At 43.9% G+C, this 26,500-nt stretch overlaps 1 protein-coding gene across 1 annotated transcript; it reads left to right on the top strand.

Annotated features, from left to right (window-relative positions):
* The first annotated feature begins 59 nt into the window (after positions 1-59).
* Positions 60-26,500, top strand: pum1 (pumilio RNA-binding family member 1). Its single transcript, XM_071540727.1, has 23 exons — positions 60-146; positions 3,056-3,228; positions 4,671-4,793; positions 6,936-7,004; positions 8,695-8,800; positions 10,737-10,930; positions 11,379-11,551; positions 11,657-11,921; positions 12,034-12,127; positions 13,993-14,091; positions 14,303-14,445; positions 14,908-15,046; positions 15,454-15,588; positions 16,373-16,672; positions 16,998-17,240; positions 19,543-19,813; positions 21,395-21,524; positions 21,811-21,945; positions 22,711-22,848; positions 23,679-23,804; positions 24,068-24,189; positions 24,373-24,565; positions 24,675-26,500. The coding sequence occupies exons 2-23, from the start codon at positions 3,067-3,069 to the stop codon at positions 24,804-24,806; spliced, it is 3,492 nt and encodes a 1,163-aa protein (XP_071396828.1). The 5' UTR covers positions 60-146; positions 3,056-3,066; the 3' UTR covers positions 24,807-26,500.

Here is a 26,500-nt window from a genome sequence, read left to right as displayed (position 1 = left end):
GCAATGAACCGCACGCTCGCCCTCATTCCTTCCCATCATGCAGCGCTCTCGCCTGCTCCCGTCGAGCCGCCATGTTGTCAGAGTGAAAGCCTGGAAGTCGGAAAGAAACTGGGGCTGAAATCCGCGACCATCCACCCTCTCCGCCGGTAAGTATCATCTTCCCCCGGTCGCAGTAGCCCGTACCTCCGTTCATCCACACATCGGTGCTGATATTGTCGGAATGGAGGCTTGACGCGAGGTAAACGGGAGTATTTTTGAGGCTGTATTGGCAGCCTCCCTTCTCCTGCCTCCTTCCTCCCGTTGTGTCGGTCTTCCGCTCCAGACAGCTCGGGCCTTTGTTAGCATCCGCGTCACGGGGACCTGTAGGACTGCAAGCTCGACAGACCCAGGTTCGAGTCCCCGGTGTTTTTTTCACGAGTTAGCGTTGTTATTGGACCACTGCACCTGATAAAAACTTTGTGTCGAGCCCGTGTTTGGCCCCCGTTCGACCGGGCTGAGCTTGTGTCGGGAGGCCGTGTATTGTTGCTAGACATGGGCAATGAACCCTCCGTAACAGCTCTAAGACTGGCGCGAGGAAACGTAAAATGCATGAAAACCCAGCTTACCACCACGTTCACTCGGCTTTCGTTCACTTTCGGTTTGATCATGTGTCAAGACAATGTGCTGTTGCCGTTGAGAAATGATCGGTTTGTGTTGTGCCGCGGTTGGAGACACCTAACGTTATCTTGCTAGCTGCTAGTTGCCTGCTTGTATTGTCACACCCCTGTCTGTGCCCGGTATGCGGTGGATTGATCCCCGGTATTGAATAATGATTAACCCAGTTAGATATGGACCACACTGCCTATTTCCGGGTGCCAAACTTGTAACATAACAAGCCGAGTGCGCCTCGCTTTGGGGAACGGCCACGGTGCTGTGGATTTCCGGGTGTTTCTGCATCAGACTTAGAGCTGTAGCAAAGAAATTAATTGTTAGCATTGCCCTCTTGCTCGACTGGGAGAATAAAGAATAAGCGAGTAGATCGAACAGCATTGCATATTGTGAAAGATCAATCAGCAAGGTCATTTGTTTTCCTTTCGGGGCTGTGTAGCCGGCCAACCCGTGGTTTTTGTCTTGTGAAGGGGGTGTGCGCTGCTGTCTGTTGCACAGCGGTTTCAGCAGACAGAGGGAAAGCTGGATGCGTTTGATGAGGGATAGTGTGAGACTGACTCTGAGAGAGGTAATTACTGTATATGGCTCATTGTAAAAAGAACTGCTTGTAATTTCCTCATAGCCTTTAGGGACACTAATGTGAAACTGGTAATTCTAACAAGAGATTACAGCTTGTTGGAGAAGGAGAGGCTGTAAAATACAAATTATATCCCTCTGCCAACTCAAAACCAGTGGGGTTGTTGTGCCCAATATTGTCCACCAGATTGTTCTGTCCACATCCCAAATCCTTGCGTGTGTCACTGCACATGTAACGGTAGTCTTGCCCAACATCCTAGCCTCCAATTAAGATGACCACCTGATAAATTGTCTCCATTCCTTAAAGAATAAAGTCACTCAAGTCCCAGCCCAAACTTGCCAAGACAATGTTACTTTTTAAGTTGTTCCTATAGGAACAATATGTACACTTTGCCCTGGTGGTGAGACGACCTGTCAGCTCAAATGCACTGAGCTTCTACCATGGGCTATAGCAGGTCTGCAACCATGTGCCATTTAGAGCCACATGTATACAGGTGTTCATAACAACCAAACACTACAGCGGCTTGTTTCACTGATTGGTACACCTTGAACCGGAGAAGGGGAACTAATCGGTGAAATCAGCTGGTGTATTGTTTGGTCTAGATGTCTAAATATTTTTGGGATCAGGCCTATATAGGCATATATGGGGGGAAATAGGATCCATAATATGGCATGATTCATTTAGGGATTTTGGGATTAGAACTGGTGACACCAGTAGGTTTGATTCCAGCAGAATACAGAGCAATGCTTATAGTATGTTATATTTACTCTAGATGGGCAAGTTGGGAGTTTATGCCTAAATCACCTGTCTCTTGGCTTGCAAAGGGATTCTGCAGCTTTTTATCAACAATTAAATAGCTTTAATGGCTAGATGCCACCTCAATACGAATCTGTTAGACCCGTAACTAATGTTACTGATGCCCTTTATGTGGCTCCAATCTACAGGCTTTTTCCTGTATGTTGGGTTCAGCAGCTCACTTAAGGGACATCAAGCTGATTTGTGTGATTTACATTCAATTCTGCTTTCATAACTGAACACACAGGAATTGCCATTTTCTCAAATTAGCCTAAGCGTATCACTACCTGGATGTTTTGAATATCTGCTATGCAATGCTCCCTCAAAGCAACTGGTGTCTAGTTCTCTGCCATGAAAGAGAATGCAGATTTTTATTACAACCAAATATTATAGCAGCTAATTAGCTCATTTTCAACCTGTGAGGCACTATCTAATGGGTGAAATCAGCTGCTGTAGTGTTTGGTTGGAATGAAAACCTCCATCCTCTTCCATGGCACAGGTCTGGACACCACTAGCTTAGAGGGAACATTGCTGTTGTCTGTGCCTGTCGTGCAGCATAGTTTGAAATGAAAACCAGTCCACACCACATCAACATTTGTTGAGATATTTTTGCATCTTCAGTGTGGTCTGGAGTTGTCAAATGTGGGTGGCCCATCCCTAATCTGAAATGACTGGGAGATATTGGCTCCATTTAATTACATGAGATTACATGGTGCTTAAATTCTCATTCATTTAGGGCTTATGTATTGAGGGATTTACAGAACAATGAGACTGTTGACTCTGAACTTGATTATAAACCGTTTGGAAAAGGAAAATGTCAGCTGTACAATGAGATGACCTATTCATTTTACCCACAAGTTTTATCTGGCTTAATCTGAGTCTGGGATCATCTCAGACATTTGATTGTAAATAAATCTGTAGAAATATCTACAGCTGTATCCGTTAATGATTTGTGATGCAACGTCTTTTTATTTCTGACATATTGACCCAGTTTGCAGTTGCTTGCATGTGACACATACACTTCTCTCTGGACAGGCTGTGGTGGAATGAGCAGTGTGTGTGTGTTGAAGAGGAAAGCAGTGCTCTGGCAGGATTCGTTCAGCCCCCACCTAAGAACTACATCTCCCAGCATGCCCGTGGTGCTGAGCAGCGGAGGACACGCCCCTCCAACCGGGCAGACCCCTCAGGCCCCACCCCCCAGCCAGCAGGTAACCCCCACCACCTTGACACCCTGATGCATTTTGTTTATTCTTGGGCAGACCAACGTGTCTCTGTCTTTGAGATGTATGGGAGAATTGGCTTCCATGACCTGACAGGTTTCTTAAAGGATACCTGCGGTTATTTTCAAACAGGGCCAATTTTATAAACAAAATTTCCACCATGCTGATCGAATCTGATCAAAATTTAATCAATTACTTAACTGTTCTTTACTATGTACCTCTCAGTCCAATGGGGCCAAGGGAAACTCAAAACATTCAACCTCAAAAAATGATGAAAACACTCCCTTTCAACACAGTAACACTCACACTCCAGTTACACATCATTAAATAGCCACAATTGAGCAATTATCACACAGTATTTCAGTTATAGTCCATCTGATACTTTCTAACGTTGCTCACACACTCCCTTGTTTATTCTGCTGGCTGCTGGTCTTGTGCTTCATTCATGTCATATCAGAATAAACAGAAATATGGTATTTTATTTCTACAACTTGAAAGCGTTCATGTGTTTAATTAGTTGGGACGCCAGCATCCAAAATTATTTGTATTTCTGAATTGAAAATCAAACATAAATGAATTACAGCAGATATTGTTCGCTTTTCTTAAGTAGGGTTGATTGTATTTGTGTGAATATAACTGATAATTTTGATTTTTATTACCTTGGACAGCCAACATCGTTGGATTCCCTGACGGCAAGTGGGAGACATCAGAGCCCGCAAAAAAATCCCACATGTTGTACTTGTAGTTACCACTAGGAGGTTGACATCAACGTTTTTTTCCCAGTAGGCAGTTCATATTTACGCTACATCCAATATGACGTGAACGCTGCATCAGAGTACTTTAACGTTCTGTTTGCTTACTTGCCAGTTAAAATAACACATTTAATACTGCAATATACTCAAGTGTCCGGCCATGGATAAGTGGAAAGTTGTAGGCCGGTCTCATTGCAGTGTGAGTGTTATTATGTTGAAAAGGACATGTTTTGGGTGATTTTGGGTTTGACTGTTTGAGTTTCCCTTGGCCCTGTTGGAATGTGTAGGAGAGCATCGCTCCCTGAGAGCTGCATTAAGCCCTGCAGTGAATTAATTGACAAAATTCTGATCAGAATCAATCTGCATGATGAATCATTCATGCATCATGCATGATGCATGAACTAGGAAAATAAGGCCCAGGTTAAAAATAACTGGAATTATCCCATAATTTTATACTATCCCATTTTATACTGGCACGTCCAAACAAGGCAGTGGCAAGCCACTCAAAACCATCTTGATGTATAAATCAAACACACTCAGTGCTGCAGATGTGTGCTGGAAAGGGCTGAAAGTGAATCCTCACCATACCTGCATGTCTCCAGGTGTGGCCCAGACACATTCTGCCCGTTAGCGTTGCCAGTAACTCCAGCATAATGTGCGTGTGTGTGTGTCTCCAAGGGTGTGGCGGGTGCGGGACGTTCCCAGGATGATGCCATGGTAGACTACTTCTTCCAGCGGCAGCACGGCGAGCAGCCTGGCAAACATCGCTGGCCCACTGGAGACAACATTCATGACAGCCAGGTGTGTGTGCGTTGGTGTTGCATGAGCAGTAATATACTACTTCTGCACAATCGGTTCCGTGTTGGTGTATCATTTAATCTTTTCTTTAGACTTGTCACACTCAAAAACATTTTTTACACTAAAGTGAAACTTCACAGGGCTCTACGCTAACTTTTTCCCCAAGGAGTACATGTGCTCCTAAATGAAAAAAAATAGGAGCACACAAAGAAATGTAGGAGCACAGTGAAAAATGTTCAAGTAACACAGAGTTTATTAACAATTTATTACATACATATTTATACTGCGCGTGCGTGTGTGCGTGTACTAAGGGACACACATCTGCAATAGCTTATACCACCAAAATCACACATTGGCTCATGCCTACTAGACCATAGAGATATAACACTAGAGGGGACCTGTCATAGAGAATTCCTGTTCTGGAATGGGACCATATGGCAGCCATCTTACCTGGGTCAACTTCTCAGCTGACTGTAGTTGGAATCAATGGTGATAGTGCCTTATGCTGCCATTATAATGCTAATATTTTTTTATTGAGACATCACTACTACTTTTTATTTAGCTCACTGTATGCAAGACAACTGTGACTGTCTAAAATGGTACCAAACATGAGCATTTTTTGTAGTTTGTAGATAAAAATAGCTAAACTATGTTAAGTAATTATGTTTTCAATCATAAAGATTACCATCTGGAAGTATTTTAATGGTGCATTTACTTTAAAGAAACTATGAATCCTATTTTCAAGAAGACTTTATAGTTCTTAGATTTCTTTGGTACTCTTTGGTACTGAGTAGTTGTATTAAGAGTATATATGAAAATCTGCTTATTTTTTAATGTAAAACCCCCAAATGATCTGTTGTTGTAGCAATAGACAGATTTTTTTACTTTATTGGCATGGCATGTTAGCCTACAATTAAGATTACAATCCATAAAGAAATAATTTCTATAGATGCCTGTAAACAAGTAGGCTACTACTACAGTAAAAACAAACATCTCTACACTTGAATGAACTTAAAGTCCACAGTAACCTATACAGATATGCAAATGAATGTCCTCTCTGGCTGCCACCACATGCCACTATGTGTCACTTCCATCATTAAGGTGCGTCTTGGCAGAAATAGCCTGCAGTTAATAAAAAAAAAATTTGATGCATTTTCAGCAGTTGTGCGGCTACTGAGTACTTCACAAATACTATAGAAAACACTACAGAACGTATGTTTAGCATGGCGGGTCGCGACTTTATGGTGGCGACCTGCCACAGTAGAATATAAACACTGGTTGGACATAATGCTGAATGATGTGTGGTGATTGTTCTCAGAAACAACGTGTTTGTATGGCAGCAGAGAGCTAGCCAACTAACATACAGCTGAAATGTAAGGATTACATCCAACAGCTAACTAGCTAACACATACCGTTACAAACTGTTTCAAATAGAACTCCAGTCTGTTGGCTATTACTAGCCGGAAATGTTGTGTTTTAAGTTGTGTCAGTTAAATTTCTACAACAGCCTCGTTAGTTGAACCTTGCGAATCCCCCTCGCTGGATTCCTCTTTCTCCTCATCTCTTTTTGCTCAAAATAAAAATTAATGGGCTTCATTTTTAGCGATGTCTGCATGTTAACTTATAGCCTATCGTACCGATACTTTTTTCCAGTGTTGTTCACCTTTCTTTCACTTGACACCGGCTGCGTCATCACAGAAAACTCTACTGTGGTTGGCGCATTTGTGGAATGTGGGACTTGTATTTTTTGAACGATTAGCAGCGGGGGGGGGGGGGGGGGGAGATTATGGTAGGTTGTAATCTTTACTCTTAAAAACTCACTTAAATTATGGCAAATGCGAGTGAAATACTCGCACTGTCGAGCCCTGCTTCACATTTTACCATAACGTCATGCTCCAGATGTCTTAAGATAATCAAATGCTCTGTTGGTACAACCATGCTGGGAAGTTGCATGACAGCAATATGTCTTAAGGGAAACATCTTTTGTAGTTTCAGTTCCCACTTTCACAAGCAATATCATCAGCTATTTAATGGAAAACGTAGCACAAAGTTTTTTGCTTTATTACTTTATTCATTGGTTGTGTGTGACATAAATTGTCATGCTTTACGTCATGCTATGTATCTCACTCGGCTCTCTCTCTGTAGGTGCGGTCCATGGACGAGCTGAACCATGACTTTCAGGCTCTGGCACTAGAGGGGCGTGCCATGGGAGAGGTGAGACGTCAGGGTGATGGTTGGGGTCGTGTATTTCCGAGAACAGTATTTCTCCTGCACACCTGATTCAATTATGGCCACACATTCTCATGTCACCTTAATTGAATCAGTGATGCAAGAGTAGAGCTGGAGCCTAAACTTGCAGGATAGGGGCCACTTGACGACTGGGTTGAGAAAAACTGGCCTAGAACAAAGTTACTAGGTAAAATCTTATGTGTGGACGGTGTAGCAAGGAATATGTCTGTAGGCCTCAACCTTATAGCCAAGCTGTATTTTAGCTTAATATCTCTGCCTGAGATGGAACATTTGGATTGGATTTTTTTTATCCAATTCTAAAGGTTGGATTTGATGAGATCAGACTGTTGTGAGTCAACACTTTTGGCTGCTCTTCTTCTCCATCTCTTTGAGTTGCCTCTACGCACTTTGTGAGTTGATTGTGTTCAGACTGTAGTATTTTGAAAGGGAGATTACGTTAACCTTTGTTAGTCACACACTGTGTCTCCTCATAGTTGACTGCAACAACCAGAGTTCTAGTTAGTTTCCAGTTTTTAGAACACGCTAGTTAAGTTTGATGTAGGTATCAATATTTAATTTTAAAGTAATAATCTGCAACATTTTCATATAAATAAATGTCTGATTTGATGGCTATACCCAGTTCTTGAAAGCCTTTACATTTTTTTGATTTGCTGTTCTAATTGTTTGGAGATGAGTAGGTCTTTCTCAGTGAAAAGCTTCTGGCACATGGGAAATGATGTGCTTTGTTTCTTGAGGTAGCAACAATGTTTTTGTGTTTTCATATCTAGAGCAAAACTGAGTAGTTGGCTTGACCAGCAGTAGCACCATGGCTGAACAAAGATAAGATTGGTACCTACGTAGATGTAACCTTCATTAACATCTCTTAGACTGGTATGATTGGGCATCGTTTATTAGCCACAGTATACGTTGAGTAATTTTTATTAAGTTGGGCCAGTGCCAACATTTAGTTGTAGCTTGATGGAAAAATTGCTAAGTACTAACGTAAGTCTAGTGCTGAAGTTACTGTGAGCAGTCTTTTTTTTTTGTCAATATAGCGTTATATCAGTAGAGTTGTGGCTACACACTGTAATAGATCTGCAATAATGCAAATAAACATTGTTTTCACATTGTTTTATAAAACATGCTCTTAGGCACTGGCTTACATTCTCACGTTGCATAATTTGTAGTTGCTTCACTGGTCTTATTTGAACGGCCCATGTGTGTTTGTTTGGGGGTGTGGCAGGTTCTGCCAGTATAGAGAGGGCAAAGTACTAGTGACACTGTAGAGAAATGATCGCTGGAAAGTGCAGTGCAAAATACCACAGCAACGACTGTTTGACACCAAAGATGGTGCCAAAATAAAATGGAAAAAACAAAACAAAAAAAGAAAGAGTCTGGCAGATTACCCCTTTAACAATGTCACATTATCTGTATTTAGTGTATTTTCTGCCGGGGTGGACAGGGTTACAGATACCTGTTGGTTTATGTATTGAATAAAAAAAGTGATCATACTTAATTTTACACAACCTCGCCTCTCTTTCTCTAACCATATTTTGCCTTGTGTTTTTTTTTTTTTTTTTTTTCCCCATTTCTTTTCTCTCTCTCTCTCTCTCTCTCTTCTTATCAACTCTTCCATCTGTTCCTCTTCTCCCTCTGCCCTCTTGTGTCTCTGCAGCAGCTGCTAACAGGTAAGAAGTTCTGGGAGACGGATGACTCTGGGAAGGATGGACCAAAAGGGATCTTCCTGGACCAGTGGAGGGACAGCGCATGGGGGGCCTCAGGTATACACTGGTCTGCTTTATATCAGTGATATGGTGGCAGCATGGTGTCATGAGGGAAATGCAGGAGCAGCTTAGAAATGATCCAGACAGGCAATTCAAGAGACCACTAAGACAGGCACGCTCTGGTAGGGCTGCACAATTAATCGTATTAAAATCGTGATCTCGATTCATACCGCTATGCGATCTCATTCCTTAATGACAACGATTCTGCTGCATGTTCATTAGGGACACCCGCTGCATCAAATCAAGCGCTCCTAACAAGTGACAACACTGCGTTTCACCACGTGACGAAATGCGCACATGCAGAGCGGGCAGAAACCGGCAGAAAGGAAAACAACTTCAGAGAGAGACAGAACGGAGAACAGTAGACACACACAGGAAAACACTTGTTCTAAATAAGAGAAGAAGAGAGATGTAAGTTGATTGTTTTTATGATAAGTGTTGGATTCATCAAGCATTTGAATTAGGCTATTTTGTCTGTAAAAAAACAAGCGCATATCTTGGACAGGCCGACAGTGCGTGTTGAGCTCAATTCAATGCATTGCCACACGGTTATCAATTAAGCTAATTCCACTAAAGTTACTTAAATACCACAAGGTAATGATGCTACTTACTTTAACGTTTGTAGGGCAGCAGATTACGAGTTATCAGATAACTGTTTACATTAGTGATGCGCAGATTTTTTTCAACTCGTGACCGCCCGTTCCGACACATCCAAACCCACCCGACCCATTTTCATACACATAAAACAACAACCCGAAACCGATCCGCAACCCAAAAAAAAGATTTTCCAAAGACTCATAGGCTGTACTTAATGCTGCACTGTGCACAGAATGTGGATGGCGGGATAAACCAGCTGAAGTTTATTCCGTTAATTTAATTAAATTTCATTGGAATTTTGTCTGTTTAGGCTACTGTGTGTAGCCCATTTGACCCACAAAGTTGATGTGACGGTCCCATTACAGTCATTATTATATTTTTTGTTGTTTCTGTCTGTATCAGGCAACAGAGTGCTGTAAAAATGTATATAAAAAATGTTTTGCTTAAGAATCATGAGAATCGTGATCTCAATTCTAAGCAAGAAAATCAAGATTTTCATTTTAACCAGAATCGTGCAGCCCTACGCTCTGGTATTAAAAAAATTATATTTAGATTCCTGTCAAAATCAAAGACCAATGATGATGTCGAGCTAAAATCAGCCTGGAAACTGCACTCCCTTTATCCCCCTCCCTGACGCTGTCCCAGGCACATTTGCATGATTGTGAGATTCCTGGTCTATGGCATGATGCAACATATTGACACAATGCAGTCGGCATGATTATAGGCATGATGGGGAAAGAAATATAGCCCGGCAATTTTCAAGCAGTCTGCCACCTTACTTGTACATTCATCGGTGCATAGCTGCAGAACGTGATGAATGAGAGCTCATTTGTGGGTGAAATCCTTCTGGTAGTTTTCCTTTCAAATAAGAACGGTGTTTGCAAAGAAGTCAGCTTCCGTGTGTTAGACAGCATGTTTCTTGAACATTCCTTGCAGGAGTCTACAAGACTAGTCATGTGTCCATATCATGTTGTTAACATGCTGTTAGCTGTTAACATGTAATCTGCATTTGGCAGCAGTGCTGATGATGGCCCCTCGTCATGTGTCATGGTTAGACTTGTCTTTTCGGTTCTCATATCTGAAGCGGTCAGGCTCTGATTTGTAACCGCAGCAATATGGCACATTTTCTTGAGTAATATTTTTGATTTTGAGTGTTGGTGAAGTTTGGGGAAAATTTCAAAGATGTTGCCCTGATAAAAGTTTTGTCGGCAACTGAATTGTTTTAAAAAGTGCTTGTCTGTGGTAAGCTATCAATTTGGAGCCTAAACATGACATTGTTTCATTTTCCCCTAGTGTGGATGTTACTTAACAGCTCCTGTTCTTCTTCTCACGCCAGATCACTCGGTGTCTCAGCCAATCATGGTGTCCCGTCGGCCAGGGCAGGGTTTCCATGGTGGCGGAGAAGTCGGGGTGGGCTCTGTGATGTCACCGCGGTCAGAGAGTGGAGGGCTGGGAGTTAGCATGGTGGAGTACGTCCTCTCCTCCTCGCCAGCCGACAAACTGGACTCCTGCCTCCGCAAAGGACCCTATGTGAGTCTTACCTATCTCTTCTCTCTCTATCCATCAGTCTATCACTCCTCAGTCTCATCACTCATTTACCTTACATTCCCTTAATCACTTTCATTCTGTCAATCTTAATAGCGTCTCCACTTTCTTATTCACGATCAAGGTCTTGACTTTGTATGGAGGCACCTCAGCACCCGTCACACTTTCCCTGAACCTGATTACACAACCTATCTGTCATTCTCTCCCACAGTTTGTCTTCCCATCAGTCAGTCATTGTCAAGTGAGACGGTGTTGTCTCTCACCTTGTCCATGTCAGTCTGTCCTCCCTAGTCATTTGACTATACCTTTGTATCTCTGCCATCTATCACTGCAAACAGTTTATCAACACCTCTCTATTTCTGGCTGTCACCATATCGCTCTGTGGATTTCGCTAATGTTCCTCTTCTCGCTCGCTCTCTCACCAACCGAGCAGGGGCAGAGAGACGGAGAGGTGGAGGAGGAGAAGAGGGAGAAGCCGAAGGCGGCGTTCGAGGGAGAGAAACTGAAAGAGCTGACAGAGAGCGAGACTGATGTCATCAGTGACGTCATCAACCCCAATGGGCTGCCTGTGCAGAATGGTCTTGACGTGGATGTCAAAGAGTTTGGGTAGGACTCATGGAGAGACACACACCCACACAGCACTCTAGAGAAATGTTTATCTTACAGACTTCAGGTATAAACTGAACTTCTGCTCTTCTCTCTCCCCTGCAGTCGTCCCCCAGGCAACATGCCGCCCCCTGGCCCTGAGACTGACCTGCTTGGGGGTCCTGGGGGTGTAGGGGCAGAGGGCCTGACACCCCTGGGAGGTGGTGGGGGTCCCAAGCCCCCTGAGGACTTCTCTGGCGTGGAGCAGGGCGGCGTCACCATGGACCAAATGGAGTCTGTGATGGAACCGCTTCAGTTTGACTACAACTCCCAGATGCCCATGGACTCTGCGCCCACCGTGGGCTTGTTTGACTACACCAACCAGCAGCAGGTATGTCTGACAGACAAGGAATATGACAACATTTGTCACTTGCTCTCTTGGAGGCTCAGCTCACATGGCACTAAAATGTGATTGATTCACAAATCGCTGTTCTGTGTTGTAGCTGTTTCAGAGAAACAATGCCCTAGCAGTGCAGCAGCTGACAGCAGCCCAGCAGCAGCAGTACGCCCTGGCTGCAGCACAGCAGCCTCACATTGGTAAGAGGGAGAGTGTGTGAGACACCTGGAGCAATGATCCATATAGTTTAGTAATACTCAATTACAAGGATTTGTTAGTTGATATGTACTGACTGTGACAGATTACTGTCAGACCAATTTCAGCACATAAATTGCTGATGATCACATTCATTTTCTCACTATCAGCATGCTATGAGCAGGTTTGAGAGCTTCTACAAGCTTGGATTTTCACTCTGATCATCTGAACTGATGTGGGGCGACCTAACTGAGTTTTATGTAATTGACCCAAATCAAGCCACCAGTAAAATATACAAAGGTACAGTTGGAGGTACCTCATACTCATAAAACAAATGAGCATTATTTATAATCATCGTCATGTGCAGGATTATTGTGAATGTGGAATGTGATTTTGACCAAATTAGTCTTCAAAATTATTGGCTAGAATGAAAGCCGTTTGTTTGACGTAGTGAGGATATAAAAGTCCCAAATGTCATATCAGTCATAAATTGGCTTACAAGTGCATCTGTGTAGACCTTGACATTTGATGATGGCATATTGTATGCTTTAATTTTAAACTTCCAAAAAATTCCAAATCATTTAACATTTAAATGGCAAACTACTGATCAGCATCACTAACGCAAAAAGTTTGCTGTTATTTGACGTCTAAGTGTAAAATTGATTATCTTCATGTAGATATTAATAACATGTATATGGTGGAGGCTGTCAATCTTGAACAGTCTAGGAATTATGGGACTTGGTTAAGATAGCCATGTTAAAAAAAATAAATAAATAAAGACTCCACAAGACTTTTGTGGAAACGTATTTAACCTATTTAACATTTTATTTAAATGCTTGAATATACAGGCAGGTAAATTATTTTAAGACACGATTGCTTCATTGTAAAATATATGGCAGTTGGCAGTAGTAGGCAGTTAGTATGGTAATGACTGGTAGTCTGTCCATGCTTACTACCGTTAAATTAAATTGGTTTGATTTGGATTGTTTCATCTTGATGAAACTTTGACTGCAACGTTTCCACAAAGATTGCATCTTAATATACCACAGTTGACTGATAGCATGGCAACATTTGGATTATTGGTGATTCAAATTGAAGTGACCATGCAGAGAAAAGTGAAATGACGGTACAGAAGAAAGTGAAATCGTGTTCCCCATTTTCAGTACGTTCTGTGCCTGCATGTTTTCTCAATATGCCACTTGAATTTGTGGCAATTGTTGCATTTTCCAAGGGCCGTTTTCAAAGAAGCGTCAGTATACCCTAAAACAATCTGGAGGAATCCTGTGTCAACATTTTCCTCTGCAACTTAATCCCTGTGCTGTGATCTTAAAGGTGCAATAAGTAAGATTTTTACTGTCCCTTAGCACAAAATGACCATATCATATCTGCAGGAGTTTGACAGGGTTATTGATCAGTACCAAAGACTCAGCAATTACTTTTTCCAGGTGCTGAGATTGCTGGCAGAAACTCACTTTCTGGCCTGTACTCTGTTACCTCCCCACCCATTGGAGTTTCAAGGCCCTCCCAATGTTGCTGAGGTTGATAAAAGCCATATATTACTTAATGCCCCTTTTTAATTTTGGTAGGAAGGAAACTTGATGCTTAACAAGTTTTGTGCTCTATGTCCGCCCCAAATCCACAAAACTATTGGCAGGGACAAAAAAAATGTTTAAGAGTGGGCTTTTTGTTTTGATTATTGTGTAGAGCTTCAATCCTTATTCCTCATCCTACTTCAGTATGTACTTGAGTAGCTCTGATGTGTGTTCAGTATTGTAAAAGAAGCTTCACTCCTGTAGGTTGTATGGGTTTAACCATGTATTGTGTCTGAGCATTTGGCCCTGGCTCACCTTTTCCTCCATGTGTTGTCCAGGTCTGGCCCCAGCGTTTGTGCCCAACCCTTACATCATCAGTGCCGCTCCACCAGGGACAGACCCCTACGCAGCCGGACTGGCCGCTGCAGCTACACTGGGTAAGACCTACCTGTGTCACCACACACACACACACACACACACACACACAGCTACATTGACTTGCTGCTAAATGGTTGTTCGTACCATTTAGAAACACTGAAGTTTTTATTCAAGTTGCGTCATCTTCCCTAGTTAAGACGACATGTGTATGTGTGTGTGTGTGTGTGTGTGTGTGTGTGTGTGTGTGTGTGTGTGTGTGTGTGTGTGTAGGTCCGGCAGTGATGCCTCCCCAGTACTACGGTGTGACCCCCTGGGGTGTCTACCCTGCCAACCTGTTCCAGCAGCAGGCCGCTGCAGCCAACAACTCAGCCAATCAGCAGGCAGCAGGTCAAGGCCAGCAGAACCAACAGCAGGTCAGTCTACTGCCATTGGACAAAAATACTGGCGCTCCCTATGTTCCAGTTTTAATGTGCATTCAGTCTGACTGCTGCCCCACTTAGATCTACAAGCATGGAGCTCGTATGATCTTTGCGCTTTATGTAGATGAGTAGCCAAGCAAGAAGAAATGGAATAATGAAGTTTCATCCTCCTGCCTTGTTATCGTTTAACTCTTACCTGTGCTTATATCCTCTGACCCTGACTGGTACATGGTAGTGGGACATGATGTCGTCATGGTGGCGTCTGTAGACAAATTCTTGTGAACGCAATAATTCAAGAACAATGATAGAAACTTCATACTTACACAACGAGTTCCCCCTATAGAGTAGATGATCTGATTAGATTTAGAGCATCTTGCTGCATAGATTTGCATATTAATGAGGAACAACAGCAGGACATTAGGCAGCTCATGTGCCTCTTGTTCTTTCCTTTTAAAGGTGATGCGTGCTGGAGGCAACCAGCGACCTTTGACCCCCAGCCAGGGTCAGCAGGGTCAGCAGAACGACCAGCTGGTTGCAGCAGCAGCAGTCAACTCAGCCCTTGCCTTCGGGCAGGGGCTGGCAGCCGGCGTCCCTGGCGAGTAGTACACACACACACACACACACACACACACACACACACACACACACACACACGCACTGTGTTTTGCTTACAAGTAAAAGTGACCGCACACAATCTGGAGTGTGTGTATGTTTGTATACATTGTTTACTTTACATTCATTTTAAGTTAATCTGGTTTTATTGCTCTGTCAATAATCCCAACAAAAGAACCCAATTACATTTACAACACATTTGTCCGTATATCTTGGTTATAAATATCGAAACAAGCACCTACTGGAACTGATACTGGAATGGCTTCAATTATTCAGAACACAAATTACCACCAGCCCCCACATCTACAAGAAAATCTACAGGAAACGCTGCACGCTGGAATCGATTTAGGCACACTCTGATTATTGCTGTGTTGCTGTCCTGTTCCCCAGGCTACCCAGTCCTGGCCCCAGCAGCTTACTATGACCAGACAGGGGCCCTGGTGGTCAACACTGGGGCTAGGAGCGGCCCAGTCCGCCTCATGGCTCCTGCCTCCGTCATCATATCCCCTTCTGCAGCACAAGCAGGTAATGCTGCACAGAGAAAAATGTGCTACAGATTAAATTTAATTTGGGAAACTTAGGTTGTCATTCATTGCCTGGGTTGCGTGTTTATGACTAACAATAAGAGCCTTCAGTTACATCTGTTTTTAGTGTCTGATAGTGATTTTAGCTTAATCAGCAGTGAAATTATTCAAAATTTCCATCCCTACTTAATTTAACCACTCTATTTTTTTTTGCATTCAATGCATTATTGCATAGTTAAAGGGATTTCTGACTTATGGTAGGTTCATGTAAAATGTGAATACACCAGTGGAAAAGATTATGTGAACTGTGTGATTAAGAAAACACTGTTTTACAAGATCCCTGAACATAAACTTGCATACAGTAGTGTGAGTGTCAACAGTGCAAGTACCTCCCAGAGGACTCTTGTGTATACAACAATGAATTGAATCCACTGACATAAACAACACCTACTGTATTTCACCGTCTCTTGCAGAAATGCAAAGTCCCAAGGACATGAGACCTCACACACAGGAATATCCATGAGTCAGTGTGAATATGGGATTCTAGACACTAATATACATCTGGGGTTTACATTAATATTAGAGTTGAATTAGGTTAGTGATTTAAAACAATCTTAACACCTGGAATTTATTCAAAAGGCTTAGGCAAGCAAAAGGCATATGATGTTTTACTTAAGATCAGGATCTGGAGTTATATGTCAGGGAAAAGCCCTGGAATAACTTACAACTCACTCTTCTCTCTCTCTTTCACCTCCTCCTCTCCCTCCTGTCTTTCTCCTACTCAGTCGCAGCGGCGGCAGCCTCGGCAGGCGGTGCCAACGGTGGTCTGGGAGGCGGGGCCAACGGTCCGTTCCGTGCCATGGCGTCACAGCAGCCTCAGCAGCAGGGTGGCCCTGGCGGGGCACTGGGAGGCAGCTCTTTCTACGGCTCTTCCTCCCTCAGCTCCTCCTCCCAGAGCTCCTCCCTTTTCTCACAGGGCTCCGCCCAGCCTGGACCAGGCTCTGCCTCCCTGGGCTTCAGCCAGCCCACCTCCTCCTCCCTCGGGGCCACACTGGGGGCCACGCTGGGAGGCTTCGGCACTGCAGGTAGTACACCAGGAGTACACCTTTCCACACTCATCTGCTGTGTGTGTGTGTGTGTGTAAAGATCTTCTGCTGAGATGTGTTTGATCAAACGAGAGTGATCTCAAATTGTATGAGACATTGGGATCAATGGCATTTATCCTATGGTGTTTCTTGTTTTCATTTGCTAAACCTTTGACAATGTAAACATTATTAATGGAATACTGAGTCACGTACAAGTTGAATACTTTGCACTAATTTCAAATGAAACAAACCTAAGGAGAGTGGTTTGTCGTCTCACAGCTCCACCAGGTAGTAGAATCTAATTTGTGCTTTTGTCTCCCTCTAGTGGCTAACTCCAGCGGTGGCAGCGGCTCCAGGCGGGACTCTCTGACAGGCAACAACGAGCTGTACAAACGCACGCCCTCGAGCCTCACCCCAATTGGCCACGGAGGCTTCTACAACGGCACCTTGGGCTTTAGCCCTTCCCCTGGCCCTGTGGGCATGCCCCTCCCCAACCAGGGCCCCTCCCACTCCCTCACACCCCCACCCTCCCTGTCCAACCACAGCTCCTCGTCCAACCTCAATCTTGGTAAGTGTGTGTCTGTGCTGCAGTCAAATCAATTGATGCACATTAATATTCTGAATATATTATTGTCAGGATATGGCACTTACATGGAACAATTGTTACCAGTTTTTTCATATACCTGCATGTTTGGTGATATTGATACCAGAGCACAGTAACAGACAGGAGTCGATCTGATCAATTAGTAGACATTTAATGATGTGACACTGGAGAGGAACAACATGAACAAAGTCAGTGAGGTTAGTCTCTCTGTACTGAGAGAGACCTGTGATCCATATAGTGGTCAGTTTCTTACATGACAGATATGTCTCCACATGCGTGGTGGCTTCACCCGGAGATGAATGGGCTTCTAGCAGGAACGTTAGGAACATCATGAGACTAAGTCAACTTTGGTCAACTAACATGACCACAGTATAAGTACTTAATACAATTTCACATGTAAACATGGAGATAGTCTAACATTCTGTAGTTTTCCTGTTGCTTGAATATTTTGATTCTTATGACCACACGGAATCGGCGCTTGCGCTGTTCACCGAACTTCGATAAACGGGATATGCTTTTACATGCCAGAATATAGCGGTAGCATCGGCGTATTACAGCTAGAATATTCAGGTTTTTATGTTTGGAATATGGACTGATCCCATTTATTGTAAACGGGATATGTGGTTAACTGTGACAACTCATAAACAGAATATTTGAATATCCTGAACATGAACAGAATATTAATGTGCATGTAAACACACTCATTTAGTGTTATAGTCCATTTCCTTCTGTCATTTTGCAATGCATCCTGTATGTAATTAGATATTTTTTAACATTAGCTCGTTTTTCATTGTTTTAAAATCCAAACTTCATGTCAAACAGTTTGAAATTAAATGCTGTCAAAGACAAAGACACTTAAAACAAGAAGACACGAATGTGACAGTAAAGTGTGTAAGGCGACATGTTTCTAAGGGATTATTTCCTGGCGGAGGCTTCTATTTCTTTCTGTGGGTGTCGAGTGATTGACAGTAAACAGAATGTAATGTAATGCACGTACTGATATGAAAACACTCAACTACAGGATTGGCACAAACTTAAAAAAGCAGTATTATCCTTTTTAAATCAACCGGCTCGCAAGGAAGTCTCGCCTCACATTGCTAATATGAGTGTGTTTGTGGTTGTTTAAAGGTGTATACATTTTTGGAAGTAAGATGTTTGGTCATCTTATTGTTGTTCGAGTGTTTCAGTCTTTGTAGGGGCTCCAACAAACAATTTACAACAATTTATTTTGATAATTGATAATTCTGATGTTTATTCTAGCAATTAAATCGATTAGTGAGCTCAAGAAAAAATGTGCCATCATGTCATCATCACACCAAGTGATGGAAACTGAAACAAACCAAATAATTACTACTGCTGCACTTAAAGGATAATTATGGTTATTTTCAACCTGCTTTTGCCGTCATGACGATTGATTGTGTTAAAAATTTCATCACTTCGCTGTAGAGCTTTACGTGCCTCCAGTTTTCAAGGAGCACCACTCTCCAGCTCAAGTCAACACAAAAAACGATTCAAATGCATCCTTTACACAATAACAAATAAAAGAGTGCTATGGATTCAGTTGAAGTTCAACGTCTTTACCTTCCTTCTGTATGTAGGGCGGCTTGATATTCCAAGCAGTGCTGCCACCCAGTGCTTTATTTTTTCATTGCACAGTTGACAGTGTTTTTAGCCCCGCGACAGCAGGGGCTCTATGGATCTCTTTGTCGCTCGCTCTGTTCATTACTAATGCGATGAGTCTACAATAAAAATCCATATTGACCCACACGACTAATCATTGCAGCCCTATTTGGTATTCAGTACATTGTGATTGTTTAGGGAGAAATCAAAGCTGACATGTACCCACTAAGTGTGTAAACCACTGACATGGCAAACAAACAGATGGCTCATCAAAGCACTTACTGTATATGCCAATTTAAAAACAGCAAAAAAAATAACTGTACACAAGTATGGTCTTTTTTGTTGTCAGTGTAGCGTTTATATGCCACCACTACTGTGGATATACTGTATCTGCTCTCTTCAGGTTGCAGGATGACAGAATGTTTTCAAGTCCGTTCTCAATTTTTTATTTTTTTTAAAACGCACATTATGTATGCTTGGTCATGCTTTGAGAAATGAAAGGCCTTAGTCAAAGGTTACCAGCAGAAAAACAATCAAACGTTTGCTGTAATCCTACAGCTCCTGTTAGGTCTGTGTGCTATGAGATATCATTCAAACAATACCAGTTCAAACAGTCACCTCCCTCCTGTCCTCTCTCCCCCCTCAGGAGGTCTGACCAATGGCAGTGGGCGTTTCATCTCTGCAGCCCCAGGAGCGGAGGCCAAGTACCGCAGCGCCGCCAGCTCAGGCTCCTCCCTCTTTTCTCCCAGCAGCCAGCTGTTCCCGTCGTCACGGCTACGCTACGGCATGTCAGACGTGATGCCGTCAGGCCGCAGCCGCCTGCTGGAGGACTTCAGAAACAACCGCTACCCCAACCTGCAGCTCAGAGACATCGCCGGCCACATCATGGAGTTCAGCCAGGACCAGCATGGCAGCAGGTACACACAAGCAAAGATCACTCCGACCTAGCACACTAAAGACAAACGGCCGCACTATCCACACACGAGTACACTGACAATACATCAGTCCATCCCCGTGCTGACTCTTATGCCTCTTTCACACCACACAAGTGACCCTGGAAATATGTGGGTCGACTAGTTAAAGGCAATCTAGTTAAAGGCAATTGGGACGGCACGGTGGCTCAGTGGTTAGCACTGTTGCCTCACAGCAAGAACCTGTGTGGAGTTTGCATGTTCTCCCCGTGTTTGTGTGGGTTTCCGCCGGGCGCCGGGTGCTCCGGTTTCCTCCAGGTGCTCCGGTTTCCTCCCACCATCAAAGACATGTATGTTACGGTTAATACTCCTGTCAGTGCCCCTAGAGTGCCCCTGACCAAGGCACTGGCAAAAGAACGGGAGTTGGTCCCCGGGCTGCTGTGTATAGGATGGGTCAAATGCAGAGGACAAATTTCCCCACAGGGATAATAAAGTATACAAATAACAAATAATCCTGCAAAAACACCTTTGATCAAGATCTCGGTCGAGTGCCGGGTCAAACTCTGCTTGGAACTTAACCAAGTCCATGTCATCTGCCATGTTGAACACAGAATGTAGACATGCTGCGTTTGCTAAAGTTGTAAGGGGGCAGCCCAAAGGACATCCCGTGCATGAGGCTCGGTATGAATTGCCTAATATTTCAGGTTCAAGTATGTGATTACACCCAGTGTATGCTGGGATAGGCTCCACCCCCCTGTGATTAAGTGAGTTAAGACGATGAATGTGTCAAAGGAGTATTGTAGGCACATCCTCCCTTCACTTGTCTCTTGAGGCCATATATCCTTATCTACAGTTACTTAATTGTTTTTATAACGGAACACAAGGTGTAATTGATATATCACCATCTCTGCCCTGCCCTTTGATGTGGTCCAGAGACTTGCTATTCTCGGGGCAGGGGCCCTAGAGGCCGCTTTGACACGGGGTCCTGGTTTCTGGGTCTGTCTGGGCTGAACCAGCACTGCCTTTGAGGCAGACTTTTCCACTGAAATGTTCTATTAATACGCCGTGACGTCCAGGCTGCACATTCCAGACATTTTCCTCCCTCAGTCTCTTCAGCATCACTCACTCCTTTTTATCTCTGCCTTTGCCTGGCTTCCATCACTTCACCTGATGGGCTGCTTGGTTCCCTCAACTCTCTCTTTGTCTTTTCTCCACTCTTGATTCTGATATCCTTTTCTCAGACTGTTCCCTCAGGTTAACTATGTTAAAGATGCAGGAGTGCTTCTCTCTCTATATATGTCTCTGTCATTCTCTGGATAAACCTACAGAAAGGGATGAATAATCAAACCAGAGTTTACAGATCCCTCTATATGCTAAGTGCATTCTGGGATAGCTGGCTGTGGTTTTTACTTTCCCATCATCTCTTTCCCCACTTAAATGGCATAAGGCTTTCTTACAGTACTAAAGCTAACATAAAACAAAAAGAAAATAATTCAACTGGCATCTCTTGAACTTAAATTAAACTGTACTTCAACAGAGTTGTCCAGTTGTAGAATTCAGGAGTGCTCTCCCTCTCCATCCCTCTAGGTTTATCCAGTTGAAGTTGGAGCGAGCCAGTTCAGCAGAGCGCCAACTGGTCTTCAGTGAGATCCTGCAGGCAGCCTACCAGCTCATGGTCGATGTCTTTGGAAACTACGTCATCCAGAAGTTCTTTGAGGTCTGTGTGTGTGTGTGTGTGTGTGTGTGTGTGTGTGTATGGACAGTCATTATCACCAACGTCTAATGCATGTGATTTGTGGAACCAACAGTCAGTTTATGGGACATGAGTTAATCCATATCTAGGTTGATAATTCTCTAGAGTTGCATGTGTGCCTTTTTTGTTTGGCTTTCAGTAGCCTGTGTTTTGGGGGGAAAATAGATCTGTGATGTATGTGACAGGTTTGTGTAATGTATTATACATGGATTACAGGATTTACAAGCTTATTTTGTGTCTGTGTTTGTAGTTTGGCAGCCTGGACCAGAAGCTGGCTCTGGCGGAGCGGATCCGAGGCCATGTGCTGTCTCTGGCCCTGCAGATGTATGGCTGCAGGGTCATTCAGAAAGCCCTGGAGTTCATCCCCTCGGACCAGCAGGTCATCGTAAGTACACCCTGCTCCCTCAGGACTGTGAGCAAGGCAGAAACTGTATTTTTTAAAGCCGTTACTGTTGTTCACATCCGTCCGTCTTTACTGAAACAACCTTAGATACACTTATCCAGTCATAATTCTGCTGGGATTTGAATGTGAATGGCAAAATATCCCAGTGTGTCTGAAATCATAACTACTATCGAGGTGCTCACAACACTGTTGTGAATGAGAGCACATTGCCCATGGATCACTGATTTCTGTTGTTTTTAAATCTGAATACTGCATCGATAAAGCAGCATGTACTTCAAATGTAGCATATTTCATCTACATTATGAGTTTGATGCGAGAGCCGCCTCGTATAGCAGCAGGTTCCCTGCAGGCATCCGATTATCCACGATGAATGAAGCTAATGATGGCATAGTTTATATGCAAATGTTGAACTGCAGGTGTTAGGATAGATTGAAATGAATGTCTCCTGGAAATAATTTTGTTCAAATTCAATGGTTTTGGAATAGGTAACAATGTGTGCAAGAGAAAGAAATCTATCCAGCTCTCCTTAGAGGACCTTGATAGATTTCTCCAGGGCAGTTGAAAGGCAGAGGATTAGTTTTGTTGGGCTTTGAGCTACCTTGAAAAATTAAGAAAAGTTGGAAATGCTTTCAGGCGATATTTGACTTCTCACACATAATTACATGACTCTTTCTACACTCTGTCTCGCTGTTGCTCTCCTGCTTTCTCTGCCTTCCTCTCACTCTCTTCTCCCCTCCCTCGTTGCAGAGTGAGATGGTGCGGGAACTGGACGGCCATGTGCTGAAGTGTGTGAAGGATCAGAACGGGAACCACGTGGTGCAGAAGTGTATTGAGTGTGTCCAGCCGCACGCCCTGCACTTCATCATAGACGCCTTCAAGGGACAGGTGGGTCCCCTTGGCGCGCACACAATATTTCCACACTCAATCAGTGGAGCCTTAGAGGGCTTGGCTGACATCCATACACACATTAACTTGTGTGCACACATACACCATCACTGCCTTGAGGCAGCAAATATATTGTCACTGCAAAAGTACATAGACACACATATACTCCAAACTGACACCTCCATCGTTGTCACTTTCCAGGGACTGGTTAAGTTGCCGTGGCAACGGAAACCTCAGCCCAGTAGCAGCAGCCATCTTCTATCCACTGGCTAAATGTCACATTAGCATAAAGTGTTACAGACAGACTGTGTGTGTGTTCGTGCATGCGCCTTTTGTTCAAGTACAAATGAGAGGTTTCAGTCTTGTGACAGTAAATTCATCACTGCTCATGTGAGCGTTTTGCCTCTCACAGATTTGCAGGCTGCGGAACTGCGGCTATTCCAACCAACAGCTCAGATTTGTTTGTGTAGCTGAAAGCATGCCAGGAATTTGCTTGCACCTGCCCTGCAGGGGCGAGCTGGGTGTGTCCAAATATGACTGATTTGGCTATGAAATAAGAATGTGTTTTGGATACACAACGATGTGTCTTCTTCTTGTACACTTCAGAGATCAGTGTACATTTGAGTTTGTTTTAACGTAACATTCACGTGGATGCTTTAATCCAAAGGGACTTGCAGTACTATGAGTGAGTATATTTTTTTAGCACAGGTGGCCCCAGCAGGAATCAATCCCCTAAACCCTGACAATATTTGTCATGCAGCACTCTCTGAGCCCCAGGACCACTTGGTGTGCGGAGTGTGTAGAGATGTATAATTGTGTGTGTATTGCAGGTCTTTGCCCTCTCCACCCATCCCTACGGCTGCAGAGTCATCCAGCGCATTCTTGAACACTGCCTTCCAGAACAGACGCTGCCTATACTAGAGGAGCTCCACCAACACACAGAGCAGCTGGTGCAGGTAAAACTCTCTCTCTCTCTCTCTCACTCACTCACTCACTCACTCACTCACTCACTCACTCACTCACTCAAACTAGCACTAGCTGATTTCTTTCCACTTCTACAAGTTGTTGTGTTTGACAGGATGCTGAAAGCTTGAGTTAGCTTAAATAAAGCTTCTCCCAGAGTCTCCAGATTTTTAAGTTTGCTGACGTGTTGTCAGAGGCGCCAGCTGGCATCATCCAGTGTCTTGGTTAATGTGCCTGTGTGGGTTGTGTGTTTTAGGACCAGTACGGCAACTATGTGATACAGCACGTTTTGGAGCACGGCCGAGCTGAGGATAAGAGCAAGATAGTAGCTGAGATCAGAGGCAATGTACTGGGACTCAGCCAGCACAAGTTTGCCAGGTAAAAACCCAATACACACACGCTCACACACAGTTTTAGGTACTTTCCTATCTGCTGTCCTGGCATAACTGTAAGAAAGTCTTTCCTTTCATTTTTGTTTCTCCCTCTCACGCTCATAAGCAGACTTTAAATGAGCTTTTGTTTCTTTTTCCCCTCTCACTCACCTGCCCTCCCTCCATCCAGTAACGTGGTGGAGAAGTGTGTGACCCATGCGTCGCGGGCAGAGCGGGCGGTGCTGATAGACGAGGTGTGCAGCCTGACTGAGGGCCCCCACAGTGCCTTATACACCATGATGAAGGACCAGTACGCCAACTACGTGGTGCAGAAGATGATCGACGTGGCCGAGCCCACCCAGCGCAAGATCGTCATGCACAAGGTGGGTAGACGGGCTGGAAGGGAGAGAGGGTCTGAACGGGTCTGGATAGGAAGTGAATGATGCCCATTGTGATCATCTTCCATGTATCTGTGCGTTTGTCCCCGCGTAGATCCGGCCTCACATTTCCACCCTGAGGAAGTATACATACGGCAAACACATCCTGGCCAAGCTGGAGAAGTACTACATGAAGAACGGCGTTGACCTGGGCCCTCTCTGCGGCCCTCCTAACGGCATCATGTAAACTTATGACCTCCCCCCCCCCCAATCACTCCCACCCCCCTCCACCCTGACATCATGTCTACTTACCCATACACCCCTCCCACCACCCTGTACCTTACCCTCCCAGTGCTATCATGTCTACAAGCCCCGCCCTCCTCTCCCTGTTCGACCTCTCAGGAGGTGTCCACCCCTCAATCCGACCTACTGAGGGCGTCGAGTACCCCTCGTACCCCTGTCCCCACGACAACCACCCACCCCCCCCCCCACCCCCCCCCACCCCCACCCCCCCACCCCTGGGAGGAGCCTGTCGCTACAGGCAGCCTTAGTTTAGTTTTTGTCGCCCCTCCCCCGCCCTGAGCCCAGGCCTGCTGAACTGGGGGAGGGAGGGTAGGAGGGCAGGGAGGAGAGAGAGGTGAGACTTGTTCCACTCATCGCTCCACTCCCTCTCTCCTTGTTTTTTTTTTCTCTCTTCGTCATTTCCTTTTTCGTCGTTTCAGATAAACTAGAAATCATTTCACATTTTTGCTACTGCTACACACACACACACACACACACACACACACACAATCCCAGCGCCCCCCACCCCCCCTTCCTAGCTATTTACCACTATGAGACGGAGTATTTAATTTGTCTGACGTCACAGAATCATAGACAAACACACACGCCATTGGCTAACCAGCAGACAGATCATTTAGCATGGGAGATTCGTTTTCTGGTCTTGCTTCTATAAATATAACGTGTATACTTGGTGTAGACCTTTGCATATATATATAAATATATATATAAAACTTTGTAGTTTTTCTGGTTTTTGATGTTGAATCTGTATCTATAATGTATCCTAGTAGTGACCACATACTTCTGACTGTATAATTGTACATTTGTAAACCCTTGTAATGTAAAAGTGCTTTACCACCCTTTTTGGTATGAGAAGAAAAGGATTAAAAAAAAAATTCACTCTGGAAAAAAAAAATCTTAGAAAAAAAAAAACCTGTGCATTTCAGTGTATATTCTCACCTCCTTGGTTGTGACATATGAGTTGTTGTATATTGTAAATTGTAATATCAAATTTTTGTTTTGAAAAGCCCTTTCTATACAGCGTAGTACTTGTACAAAGATCCGCCACGCTTGGTTTTATCTTTATCTTGTCACTGCTTAAATTAAGAGACGTCAATCTCCCACTGACTCCCAATAGGACACATTCTGTTAGACTAGTGGTGTCTTCTGGTTTACGTTGAAGGTTTCTTCATATTTTCTTTTTTTTCTTTTTTTTTTTTTTAAGATCCTTTTTATAGGAATGCTTTTCCCCACTCATGAAATGCGTCATGTGTATGGGGGGGGGGGGGGGGGGCTGGCTGGGTGGGAAGAATACCTTTTACCCCTGAACCCACTCACCCCCTCCAGTTACCCATGACTCTCTTCAGAGGGGTAAACCCATGGATTGTACAGAGGAGATTCTTGTGTTTTTGGCATTTCTCTAGTGCTGTAAGTGCTGTATCATACTGTCCATGTCCTTTTGGGTGAGAGAGGCAGCCCGCCATGGCGCGGTGTACATTTGGAGCAGCCTTGTGTATATTTACTACGAGCACACCTGTAACCATATGTGTATAGTTAACAGAACCTGTGTATGCTTATTGCCTGGGCAACTATTTTTTGTAACTCCTGTTGTAGATTGTCTCTAAACAATTGTGTGATCTTTATTTTGAAACAAAACTGAAC

Source organism: Centroberyx affinis, unplaced genomic scaffold, assembly GCF_046629955.1.
Source record: "Centroberyx affinis isolate AG114_WGS23_722 - 3 ecotype Tasmania unplaced genomic scaffold, CSIRO-AGI_Caff_v1 ptg003711l_1, whole genome shotgun sequence".
Taxonomy (NCBI): domain Eukaryota; kingdom Metazoa; phylum Chordata; class Actinopteri; order Beryciformes; family Berycidae; genus Centroberyx; species Centroberyx affinis.
This window is presented reverse-complemented; position numbering and strand designations above follow the sequence as displayed.

Coding starts and splice junctions, on each gene's coding strand:
- pum1 (XM_071540727.1), top strand. CDS start 3,067: ATGAGCAGTGTGTGTGTGTTGAAGAGGAAAGCAGTGCTCTGGCAGGAT. Junction 4,794..6,935: donor ACAACATTCATGACAGCCAG/GTGTGTGTGCGT, acceptor CTCTCTCTGTAG/GTGCGGTCCATGGACGAGCT. Junction 19,814..21,394: donor CAGGACCAGCATGGCAGCAG/GTACACACAAGC, acceptor CCATCCCTCTAG/GTTTATCCAGTTGAAGTTGG.